The 12,628-nt window shown below is 45.3% G+C and overlaps 1 protein-coding gene across 1 annotated transcript in view; it reads left to right on the top strand.

Annotated features, from left to right (window-relative positions):
• Window positions 1-12,628, top strand: part of Aldh1l2 (aldehyde dehydrogenase 1 family member L2) — a 47,759-nt gene that overhangs the window by 10,870 nt on the left and 24,261 nt on the right. The window contains exons 3-10 of the mRNA XM_021174327.1: window positions 592-826; window positions 3,110-3,275; window positions 4,793-4,894; window positions 5,097-5,186; window positions 7,621-7,755; window positions 9,222-9,347; window positions 10,138-10,229; window positions 11,741-11,888. Coding sequence (XP_021029986.1) covers window positions 592-826; window positions 3,110-3,275; window positions 4,793-4,894; window positions 5,097-5,186; window positions 7,621-7,755; window positions 9,222-9,347; window positions 10,138-10,229; window positions 11,741-11,888 — 1,094 coding nt within the window. The remainder of the gene's footprint in view (window positions 1-591; window positions 827-3,109; window positions 3,276-4,792; window positions 4,895-5,096; window positions 5,187-7,620; window positions 7,756-9,221; window positions 9,348-10,137; window positions 10,230-11,740; window positions 11,889-12,628) is intronic.

Below are 12,628 nucleotides of genomic sequence, written 5' to 3'. Positions count from 1 at the left end.
ATGCACACACATATGCAGACACACATGCACACACATCAGACACATGTGTACACACATGCACACACATATGCAAACACACATGCACATTATGCACACACATACACACTCATGCACACAATAAATGAATAAAAGTGTAATGAAAGTTCTTTTAAGAAAAGACCCTTTCTGGCTGGGTGCTGGTGGCACACGCCTTTAATCCCAGCACTCGGGAGGCAGAGGCAGGCAGATTTCTGAGTTCGAGGCCAGCCTGGTTTACAAAGTGAGTTCCAGGACAGCCAGGGCTATACAGAGAAACCCTGTCTTGAAAAAAACAAACAAACAAACAAATAAGAAAAGACCCTTTCATCAAAATCTGAAAATATTATCCACTTACCAGTTTTTTGAACTCAAATACATTATGCATTCAATATATGAGTGTCCCTCTAGGGACAAACCTTATACAATATTAACAACATCAAATTCTAGTCATAATCCCAGTTGTTCCCCACTGTATTTAGCCTGTAAAAGTTGTGTGAAATCGCAATGTCACCGTGTGTTAATATGAGACCATGGTTTTTATAAAAGGGACAATCTCTTTTTTTGTGTGCTCAGCTTTGGCCGCAGAGAAAGATGGGACTCCCGTGTTCAAGTTCCCTCGATGGAGACTCAAGGGTAAAACCATCAAGGAGGTAGCAGAAGCCTACCAGTTGGTGGGGGCTGAGCTCAACGTGCTCCCCTTCTGCACACAGTTCATCCCCATGGATGTCATTGACAGCCCAAAGCATGGCTCCATCATCTACCACCCCTCACTCCTACCCAGGCACAGAGGAGCTTCTGCCATCAACTGGTGAGCCTTGGAATGGCTAAGATGACAGCTCGATTTCCATAGTCCATGGCTTTTCTGTTTCTCTTCTACATGATGCAGAAACGAGGTGTGCTTGGGGCTGGGGAGATGAGATGGCCCAGTCAGCGATGTGCTTGCTGTGCGTGCATGTGGACCTGAGTTCAGATCCCCACCACCCACATGAAAGCCAGGCATGGAGGCTTGCATCTGTGATCCCAGCTAGAGGGAGGTAGAAATAGGCTTGCTCCCCAGAGCTCACTGGCCAGCCAGCCTGGCTGAATCAATGGCCTCAAGGTTTCATAAGAGACCCTGACTCAAAAGCCAGAATGAAGAACTGAGCAAGGTACTTGATGACAGTCTCTGGACTTTGCATATGTGTGTGCTTCACATGTATACATCCACATAAACACGTGCATTTAGCATGCACGCAGGTGTGCTTATGTGCTCATGCATGTGTGTGTGTGCGCACACATACCTTGTATGTGTGTAAGATCCTGGCTGATTGCTTTGGTTGTTTGAACACCTCTGAGAGCTGGAGATACTACATGAAGAAGAATAGAATTCCCCAACTATGGCCTCTGGTTATGAATTCCAGTGGCTGTAACCATGTCCCCAAAGCTTCAGTGGTCAGACAAATAAGATCAATTTGGTTCATGCTGACTTATCTCAGGACTTCTTTGCACTTTTTTTTTTTGACCTGTATCTTCATAGTCTTCACAGTGCGTGATGCTCTCAGAACTTTTTCTTCTTATACAAATGATCTCAAATATATTTAAGAAAATGCAGAGTTACAGGAAACTACCTTCTTTATCAGCCATCTCCTTCCTTTGACTTAAAGCTTCTTAAAGAGATTTTGTCCAACATTCTCATATCTGTTTAACAACAGTTCCTGACAGGCCATAAGTACCCAACACCATGGTGCACTGTGCTGAGTCCTGACAGGCCATAAGTACCCAACACCATGGTGCACTCTGCTGAAGCTGATCTGGACTTTTCCCACCACCTTTACCTTTGTTCTCTTTTCTGCCACCTTCTTGGTATCTCTTGGCATCAGATTGTTGGATATATAAAAAAAAAATCTATATGTGGTTTAAATGTGCTGAAAAATACTCTGGTATTTAAAGATTAATACCAGGAATTGAGTTCCTTTTGGTTTTCTAAGTAGTAGTAGTAGTACATACACTTTGCACTTGGATCTGTTTTTCATTTTGAATTCTTTCTATGTGCAAAATCATTGGGTCAAAGCATATGGATATTCTCAAGGCTCGTGACAGTGTGATGATAATTCCTCAATATTTCTAAAAGAAAGACAGAGCCAGAGAGACCCATCTGATGACCGATTTAGGTGTTGCTTGCTTGATAGCTTGGAGAAACACAAATGATTTAGGGAGGGGTTGAGGCTCCAGAGATGGTTCAGAAGTTAAGAACACACACTGCTTTTACAGATGACCAGAGTTTGTTTCCTGCACGCAAATCAATATCTCACAACAGCCTGTAACTCCAAGTCCAGGAGATCTAGCTCCCTCTACTGGCCGCTGTGGTCATCTGCACACACATGCCATTTACTCACAGACACATACATATTAATACAAATAAATCTAAAAAATGACTCAGGGCATTGCCAAAGTATCACTTTATACCTTCTCTGTATGTGCCTGCTCTGTAAGATGAGTTTATAGATATCTGCCCACATATCCAACTTTTTGTTTGTATTACAAGCCTCTATGGAGCCAAGCTAAGAATTTCTCTTAGTATAGGCTGTACACAGCATACAGGATGAATCGATGATTTAATCAACTGACACTTACTACAGTTTACATAGCCAGTATGGAGCTAATTCTAAGTGATATTTATACTAAATTATACACTCTACATTAACAGTCAGTTTTCCTTCTCACAAGTACCCTGTGACATTGTTCATTCTTATTCTGCCTAGTATATGATCGAGTGTAATGTAGGAAGTATAGGCGGGGATGAAAATGATGCAGTCCTGAAGAAGAAAGCCAACACCTGCAGTCAGTGGGTGGTAGTGAGGACGGATTGTGACACATTTGAAGATGCACACAAGCCATTATTGCACGACGACACCTACACGAGGATGCAGTGCTAGAAACATAGGGGTGTTGCTCTCTACGAACACTGATGGCCCTGAGTTCTGCATGAACATCTGTAGGCCACTGTACTCACTCTCTGTGTTTGCAATGTAACCTCCTTACCTTTAACCTGACCAGTTTTCTGCTTGATGCAAGCAGCCAGCATTTTAAATGGAAACTCTTCTTTTTACAGGACTCTAATCATGGGAGATAAGAAAGCTGGGTTTTCTGTTTTCTGGGCAGATGATGGTTTGGATACAGGACCCATCCTTCTTCAGAGATCGTGTGACGTCAAGCCCAATGACACAGTGGACTCGCTTTATAACCGGTTCCTTTTTCCTGAGGGGATCAAGGCCATGGTCAGTATACTCACACCATCAGCATGAGTTTAGCAAACCTTTAACATTGGATGACTGTTTTTCAAATTTGCCAAGCCAGGCATGGTGGCACATGCCTGTAATGTAAATTGGAGCTTGAAAGTCTGTGACGATGACTTGTTCCTCTTCAAAGAGAGAACGGCCAAGACAACTAAACTGCTGTATCCTCTTGCCAAATACTCTAGCCGTGTTGATAATGACTAGTTATAAGGAAGAATAAAAAAATTTTAATTTTTTTCTATGTAACTTAGATTTCCTTTAAAGGTATGCTTGCTTAAGTCTACATAACAGGATGAAATGTGATTACTAAGTATTTATTAAGATGTGCTCAGAGTAAAAGATTCCAAACATTCATCTATACTGTGAAGTAAAGTAATTTATCCATAAAAATATTCAAAGATTCAGCAAGCAATTCCTATGCCATTTGGTTGTCTCCCCAACTTCCACCCCCACAAGAATTTGGTAGGAAAAAGTAGCAAGGTTCTATGAAGTAGTCATCATTGATGTGAGGGAAGAGTGAGACTTGTTTATGTCCCTTAGCGATTCAGTCAGAGGGTCCTTAGCGGCAGAGAGACCTGTCTTCAAGTCCACCTTCTACCACCTACAGAATGATGGTTTATGGGCTGACAACAGCAAGCCTTTGCTCTTTGGCCTTGGTTCCTTCCTATGTACAATGTGGGAAACTGTCTGGCTTGTACGAGTATTCTGCAAATGAAATGTCATCATTTGTATAAGGGACTTAGCACACAGCAGGTGCTCCAAACTGATAATTACAATCAAAATAGCACGAGGCATCCATGGGCCTCCCAGCGAATGTGTCAGGGAAGAGAAGTGAGACACGTCCCTAAGCAGTGACACCATGAATGGCTTACATCACCGTGATGGACAGAATGGCCCATCCTCTCCTGCCTTCCTGTCTCTCTAGGGTGAGCCGGGGCCTTGCATATGCCAAGCATGAGCTTTGCTCCGAAGCTTCACCTTGGGCCCCATCAAGGATTCATGCTCGAGTACGGGCTTGATGTTGGAGTGGGCACATTTATACCAAAGTATAAATCCTGCCAGGCATGGCAAACCCTTTGTCATTGTGAAATGACACTGTATTTTACAAAGTTCACACTTAAAAGATGTGCAACTGAGTTATCGGGAAAAAAAAACCTTTTGGTGTGTTAAGTTAGTTTCTGTATAACGTTGTGTCTAGTTGTATTCATAGCTATCCTTGACCAAATATGGCTGAGTCTAGAGTTGGTCGTCCAACTTTTCTGGAAATTACTGCTTCCTCATTTGCAAAGCGGGAATGTGATATACACCTTTCAGGATACTTGTGGTGTCTGTAAGGGATAACTTCCATAAAGTAGCTGTCATACCCCATGGGCTCAGCATGTACGTGGACCAAAAGACACAGATGGCAGTTGACACCACAGCCTGACTTTCTGAGCAGATCTATAGGCCATGCCTTTATGGCTCTCTGTCTCTCATACCAGTACTGGTTTTGACTTTAGGTAGAAGCCGTCCAACTCATAGCTGATGGAAAAGCGCCTCGCACTCCTCAGCCAGAAGAGGGGGCAACATATGAAGGCATCCAGAAGAAGGAGAACGCTGAGGTATTAATTACATCAATAACACACAGCCAAGTCACAGCCCTCTACTTCTCAATAGATATCCTAGGAGACCATTTCCTGACCCAGAGGCAGCTCTTGACCCAGGGTCAGCTGGCCCTATGTGTGTCCTCACTCGTTTCCCCGATGGAAGAGAAAAGTTAACTGTCACCTCTAGGCCTCACAACCCATATTTCTGCTCACCTAGATTTCTTGGGACCAGCCTGCTGAAGTTTTGCATAACTGGATTCGAGGTCATGACAAGGTCCCTGGAGCCTGGGCAGAGATAAATGGACAGGTACTCTTTTGAGGGATACATCTCCATCATACAATTCCTCTCTCCGTCTTCACCTCCCTCCCTCCCTCCCTCCCTCCCTCTCCCCCCTCTGTTTGTTTACTATTGGTATTTAAACCCAACCTTACACAAGCGATGAAAGCACTTTACCACAGTACTACACTTTGGACTACACTTTGGGCCTCATCTTACTAAATTACTCAGGTTGGTTTTAAATTGTAATCCTTCTTTAACTGCAGCTCTAGAGAGGCAGAGGCACAGAGACTTCTGTAAGTTTAAGGCCAGCCTGGTTTACATAGCAAGTTCCAGGCCAGGGCCACCATATCTGTACAGTGAGACCCTGTCTAGAAAGAATGGGGGACAGGGGGGAGGGGAGGGAGGGAGGAAGGGATGAAGGAAGGAAGGAAGGAAGAAAGGAAGGAAGGAAGGAAGGAAGGAAGGAAGGAAGGAAGAAGGAAAGAAAGAAAGAAAGAAAGAAAGAAAGAAAGAAAGAAAGAAAGAAGAAAGAAAGAAAAAATCAAATATATGGCCATTCATGTAAATACATAGTCCTTGGTATGTAGGAAATATTCAATACATAGTAACTATTACAGCCCAATAAATGACAGCCAACATTTATAAAATGATAACTGTGATGGTTTGTATATACTTGGACCAGGGAGTGGCACCATCTGAAGGTGTGGCCTTGTTGGAATAGGTGTGACCTGGTTGGAATGGGTGTGTCACTGTGGGTGTGGGTATAAGATCCTCACCCTAGTTGCCTGGAAGTCAGTCTTCCNCNAGCAGCCTTTGGATGAAGACATAGAACTCTCAGCTCCTCCTGCGTCATGCCTGCCTGGATGCTGTCATGCTCCCACCTTGATGATAATGGACTGAACCTCTGAACCTGTAAGCCAGCCCCAATTAAATGTTGTTTTTTATAAGACTTGCCTTGGTCATGGTNTCTGTTCACAGCAGTAAAACCCTAACTAATACAATAACTTAAAAAAAATCAGTATCTTTGCTCTTGGTCACCATCCTTTCCAGTTTTCTTGAACTGACCCCTAGAACAGCCTTCATGGCTCACCATCCTGTGTGGGAAGAGTGTGCGTGTTCCTGGGCACTCATTTGTAGAGTGACTACCTGACATACATGAGGTCCTGAGTTCACTCCTGTCTTAGTTAAGGTTCCTGTTGACATGATAAAACTCTGATCAAAAGGAGCCTGGGAAGGAAAAGGTGTATGTCTTCTTATACTTCCTGGTAACTGTCCATCACAGAGGGAAGTCAGGACAGGAACCTGGAGGAAGGAACTGAATCAGAAGCCATGGAGGAATGCTGCTTACTGGCTTGATTCTTATGGCCTGCTCAGTCTGCTTTTTCATACAACCCAGGGGTGGCACCGTCCCTAATGAGCTGGGCCCTCCCACATCAAACATTAATTAAGAAAATGGCCCACAGACATGCCTACAGGCCAATCTGATGGAGGTATTTTCTCAATTGAGGCTCCCTCTTAGATTACTCTAGCTTGTGTCAAGTTAACAAACAAAAAACAATCTGGACAATTTCCCAGCACAATAACCTAACCCACTGCAACACACACACAGACACACACTCACACACACAGACACCGACACACACACTCAGTCACAGACACACATTCAAACACAGACACATATTCACACACAGACACACACACTTACACACAGACACACACACACAGAGACACTCACACACATTTACACACAGACACATACACACAGACATACACATTCACACACACTCACATATACAAACATACACACAGAAAACCTACCTTTAAGTGAAAAGACTACTTTTTTCCTTTTAACCTTGGCCTTCTTTCTGACCATTTGAATGCATGATAAATGCACACTCCTATCACCTGGATGGGAAACTTTTTGAAGCTTTACCTTGTATGTGTATAGATGTGTTCACATGTGTGTGTGCACATGTGAAGAAATAGATGTAGTATGTGAGGTCATGTATTGTGAGTGCATGTCCATGCATGTACACAGGTATGTATGGGGGGGCAGAATAAATAAACTATTCTGTGTGTGTGTGTGTGTGTGTAGGAGCCTTCCAAAACCAGAAGGGATCAGATCACCTGGAGCTGGAGTTACAGGTGGTGGTAAGTGGCCATGAGGGTGCTGGCAACTGACTCTAGGTCCTCTGCAAGAGCAGCAGGCACTCTTAACCACTGCGCCTGTCTCTGGCCCACCCCCGAGACTCTGGTCACATATTTACAGAGATTCATATAAGTTACATTTCTTCTGATATGCTTGGTTCTGCCTCACCAAATGAATGCAAAATGACAAGATCGTGTCTCAGCTTTCCTGCAGAAAACACTGTGAACGTCAATGTTTGTACAAGGTGATGCTTCCCCACACCCTGGCAGTGGCTCTAACTTCCTGACTTCACCGGTTTGATCTCGTTCTTAGATGGTGACTTTCTACGGCTCATCACTGTTGACTAGTTCTGTGCCTTCTGGAGAACCACTGGATATTAGAGGTGCCAAGAAGCCCGGTCTTGTCACCAAAAATGGCCTTGTCCTTTTTGGGAATGATGGAAAAGCAGTAAGTGTACAAAGCCACTTGGTGGTCTTCCTTCTATCACCTCAGTTTTTAGGGAATGGCTTCCTGTAGCACTCAATGAGAGACAGAAGGCTCATGGTGCCTGTGCCCCACATCTCTGGCGATGAGAGGCCTTCGTACGCCCCAAGACAAGGTTCCTCACGATGGCTCCTGGACCTTCGCAGTGAGACCACAGGGAGACCTGTGGTTACAAAAGGGGACATATGGACCTCTTCTGCTCATCCACCTGCTGGCTTGGGAAGGCTGCTTCTCCCCTCTGTGCCTCAGTTTCCCTGTCTATAAAGCATGGAGAGAGATTCACATCTGTCTCCTACTGTCAGTGATTAGGAAGACCCAGTAAGACCCATGTGGCCTCCTCTCCCATTGTTCACTGCTGTCACCTCCTTAGGCCAGCACCACCATGGCTAGCTCTGGGCCTCGCGGACAGCTCCCCCATGAAGGGTGTAAAGGAGCATTTGTCCTTTACAGATGTGTCCCTGTCTTAGTCAGGGTTTCTAGTGCTGTGACAAAACACCAGGACCAAAAAGCAAATTGGAGAGGAAGAGGTTTATTTAGCTTACACTTTCAGATCACAGTCCATCAGTAGAGGAAGTCAGGGCAGGAACTGAAGCCAGATTGGAACCTTGAGGCAGGAGCAGACACAGAAGCCATGGAGGGATGCTGCTTACTGGCTTGCTTCTCTGCCTTGCTCAGCCTGCTTTCTTACAGAACCCAGGTCTACCAGCCCAGGGATGACACCACCCACCACAGGCTGGGCCCTTCCCCATTGATCACCAACTGAGAAAATGCCTTACAGTTGAATCTCACTGGGGCATTTCCTCAACCGAGGCTCCTTCCTCTCTGATGACTCTAGCTTGTGTTATGTTGACACACAAAACCAGTCAGCACAGTCCCCATTGTTTAAGGGTAAATGTTACAGTGTCTTAGTGCCCAGCTGCTGCTAGATCTTTAACCAGCTGTTATTTATTACCTCAGTGACACTACACAAATCACTGGATTTCATTGAGCCTCCAATTCTGCAACAGTAAGGCAGGCACAATGGCACCCAGCTCTGTCAGGATTGATACTAGCATATGCCTCCAAATGTGCCAGCGGCTGCATGCTGGCAGCAGTGGTGTGTCCTCTCGGGGGTGGGAGACGGGGTGGAGGTGGGGAAGTGGGATCCATAGCATCCTTCAGGAGGTTTCAAGTCCAAGCACCTGTAACCAGAATGCAGGTTTTCCCTGAGTGCACTGTCCAACCATAGGAGGGCATCTGGCCCTTTAGTTGACTGGCCTTTTTTTTCTGCCACGATGAAGATGTCATCCCAGACCTTTAGGCACGGGGAAGCAGGTCAACCGTATGTCTGCATTCTCCAAACAAGCCGGTCTCTATACCCCTCTAACACGGGTAGCCTTGGTCTTGGGTGGTCCGAATCCTCAGCTTGTTTTCCTACTGCCGTTCTGTAGCTGATGGTGAGAAACCTGCAGTTTGAGGACGGAAAGATGATTCCAGCCTCCCAGTACTTTTCCGCGGGTGAGACATCAGCGGTAGAACTTACGGCCGAGGAGCTGAAGGTGGCAGAGACCATTAAGGTGAGCAAGTGATGTACCTTGGAAACGGACTCGTTCCTCGAAAACCCCGCACCTGTTTGTGGCTGGGTCTAATTGTCCTTAGAGCAGTGGGAGTGTGACTTTATCTCCTCCTTCTGTATAAGTTGTGGTTAAGAAGCACAGCATATAGAGATTTATTTTTCTGTTCTAAGTTGGCTTGGAGGGTTTGGGCGAGCTTGGTGGTAAGTAATTCTCTGCCGGTGAAATGAGCCAGTTCAAGCCAGAGTTTATAAAGGCAGGTTTATTGGGAAGCAGCTCTCAGACCTCACTCACCTCACAGGATGGGTTCAGGGAAGTCACCACGGGAAGGAGGGGGTGGGGGAATGAAGCAGGTGGAGACGGGCAGAGAGAGAAGTTGGGTGGGGGAGACTCAAAAGTCTGGATTATATAGGGAAGAGATTCTGGGGGAGGGGAAGACTAGCCCTTGGTTTGGAAAGTTCAGGGGCAGAAGTCGTGGAATGCCAGCCATGCCCTGCCCAGGTAGGGACTGAGGGATGCTGGAAGAACCCTGAAGCCAGTTTGCTTTGGTATGCAAAATGTTTGTCCTGGGGCTGAATCCCGGTTGGGACACAAAGGGTAAAGAGAAACCTTTAGAAACCCAGATTGAAGGCTATTTTTAGTCTAGCCAGACAGACAAAAACTCACACATAATTGTAAATCGTTTTCCACTGGGCCAAACTGGTGGGACAGAGCGACAGAGCGCTCAGGTCGCCCCTTCTCAGATGCAGTGGCCACATGGTCCTTCTTTAGAAAAGTGGTCCTTTTTGTGCAGGTCATCTGGGCTCGAATTTTAAGCAACGTCCCTGTGATTGAGGATTCCACAGACTTCTTTAAATCTGGAGCGAGCTCAATGGATGTTGTGAGGTAAAGCCGCCACCCCTGAACGCTCACCCCCTTCCGCTCGGTGTGTCTACTACAGCTCCTTCCCTTCATTCTTTCCCTTGTTTCCGTGGCCACACGCACAGATCTTTTTATTCATTTTGTCACCAACCAGGTTGTTTTGCATCTCCTTTAATGTCTCTAATTGTTATTTTCAAAAGATTTATTATTATTTTATTTGTGTGTGCTTGTGTCAGTGAATGCCATGTGTGCGCAGTTACCCTGCATGTGCAGGTCACTAGATGCCCTGAAGATGGAGTTACAGGGCCGTTGTGAACTGCCCACATGGGTGCTGGGAACGAAGCCCAGGCCCTCTGCAAGAGTAGAATGTGTTGTTAACCAACGAGCCACTCTTCAGCCCCAGGACACTAATTCTCATACCCCCTCTGCCAGTGTCCCAAGATGACCATTTCCCATCCTCTCCACTCCCCTAACATCTCCCTGTTATTCTGGGCTCACCAAATATATGAACTTCAAGAGCATATGACATCATCAAAAGTCAATATTAAAAAAAAATGTATGTATTAGCATTGGGGTGTATCTGCACAATCACATGCCATGACACATGTGGAAGTCAGAGAAAACCCCGTGGGAGTCTTATCTTGTGGGTTCTTAGGCTCAGGCACTCAGGTCTGTTGGCAAGTTCCTTTATCAGCTGAGCCATCTTGCTAGCCCTGTTGTCATTATCTTAGTAACTTACAAGGTACACCAACTTCTTCAGGAAATAAGTGATTAGAGGGCCAGAAGTGGTGAGCTTTCCACACTGGACCTGGTTTAGCTTTCCCGTTTAAGGTTGGCTAACAGCAATGGTTAGGTGGACACTGAAAGACAGAAAAGGACTTGTGAAGGATACTGGCCTATAGGTGCTACCGAGCACCTCAGTTAAACACGTAATACAAACCAATGGTCAGCTTCCTCTTGAAGGTAGACTACAGAAAGTACTCCCTGTTACCTTCAGGTCTTACAATGTTCCCAGTTAGGAAATTGTTTGTTTTTTCTCCCTTTCTGAGTTCATTTGAAAGGCACAGACTCATGTGCCCACAGATTTCTGCTGTAGTTAAAAACATCTTCCCCTCAATTTATCTCATTTATAGTTGTGGTTAAAGTTAAAAACAGAAAAACTGTCTGCAAGACAGGCTTTTAATTTTCTCACACTACATCATATTTTAAATTTATGTCTGCGTGTGCCTGCTTGTCTTATGTGCATCACATGCCTGCAGTGCCCACATAGACCAGAAGGGGTGTCAGATCACCCTGGAACTGGAGTTAGAGGCAGTCAAGAGCTGCCCTATGTGGATGATAACAGAACCCAGGTACTCCTGTGAGAACAGAAAGTGCCGTCTGTCCCGAATCTTAACATCTTCTGTAATTGCCACCAAAGATGATCTTGTATGATAGAAGCAGAAATCGTTTCCAAACCTCTTCACCAATGCCAGTGAACAGGCCATGAGGAAACTGTAAAAATGGACGTAAGGTGACCCGATCCTCACTTTAAGGCTGGTGGAAGAGATCAGACAGAGTTGCGGAGGGCTTCAGCTGCAGAACGAAGATGTCTACATGGCCACCAAGTTTGGAGATTTCATCCAAAAGGTCGTGCGGAGACTGAGAGGAGAGGACGAAGAGGCGGAGTTGGTGGTGGATTACGTAAGTGTCTCATCGATGGGCAACTCCAAGCTCTTACAGACCACTGTTACAGAGGACGCATGTATTTGCCATTTACATATATGGCCTTTAAGACCAGCGTTAGTGCTGGGTGGTGGGGCATGTCTTTAATCCCAGCACTTGCAGGCAGAGGCAGGCAGATTTCTGTGAGTTCGAGGCCAGTCTGGTCTACCTAGTGAGTTCCAGGACAGCCAGGGCTACACAGAGAAACCCTGTCTCAGAGAAGAAAAAAAAAAAAAGGCTAGTTTTATTGAGATATAATTCAGGTGCTATAAAATTCACCTTAGTTATAGCAAATCCAGATAGATTTAATATGAAATATTATCGCCTGAATTTAGAGGTATACAGCTGATCTGCATAGCAGTGAGCTTTTCTGTCCGACTGGTCTTAAGTATAAACCGGTATTAAGTTAGATTTGCCATTCAATGGTTTTTAGAACATTCACAAACTGTGCAATCATTATCACTCCTATCTAATTTCAGAACATTTTTATCACCCCGAAAGGGAAGACTGCATCCATTGGAGATCACACCAATGCTTTTCTCCTCCCCTGCTCCATACCAAGGCTCTCAGAATCCAGCAGTCTCTTCCCTGTGTCGGTGGATTTGCCATAATGTTGGGATTTCCTATAAATAGGACCATGCACCATCCATGTGGCCTTTGTAGTTGATCTCTCTCTCTCTCTCTCTCTCTCTCTCTCTCTCTCTCTCTCTCTCTCTCTC

Source organism: Mus caroli, chromosome 10, assembly GCF_900094665.2.
Source record: "Mus caroli chromosome 10, CAROLI_EIJ_v1.1, whole genome shotgun sequence".
NCBI lineage: Eukaryota > Metazoa > Chordata > Mammalia > Rodentia > Muridae > Mus > Mus caroli.
The sequence above is the reverse complement of the archived record's forward strand: the minus strand, read 5'-3'. Positions and strand labels throughout refer to the sequence as shown.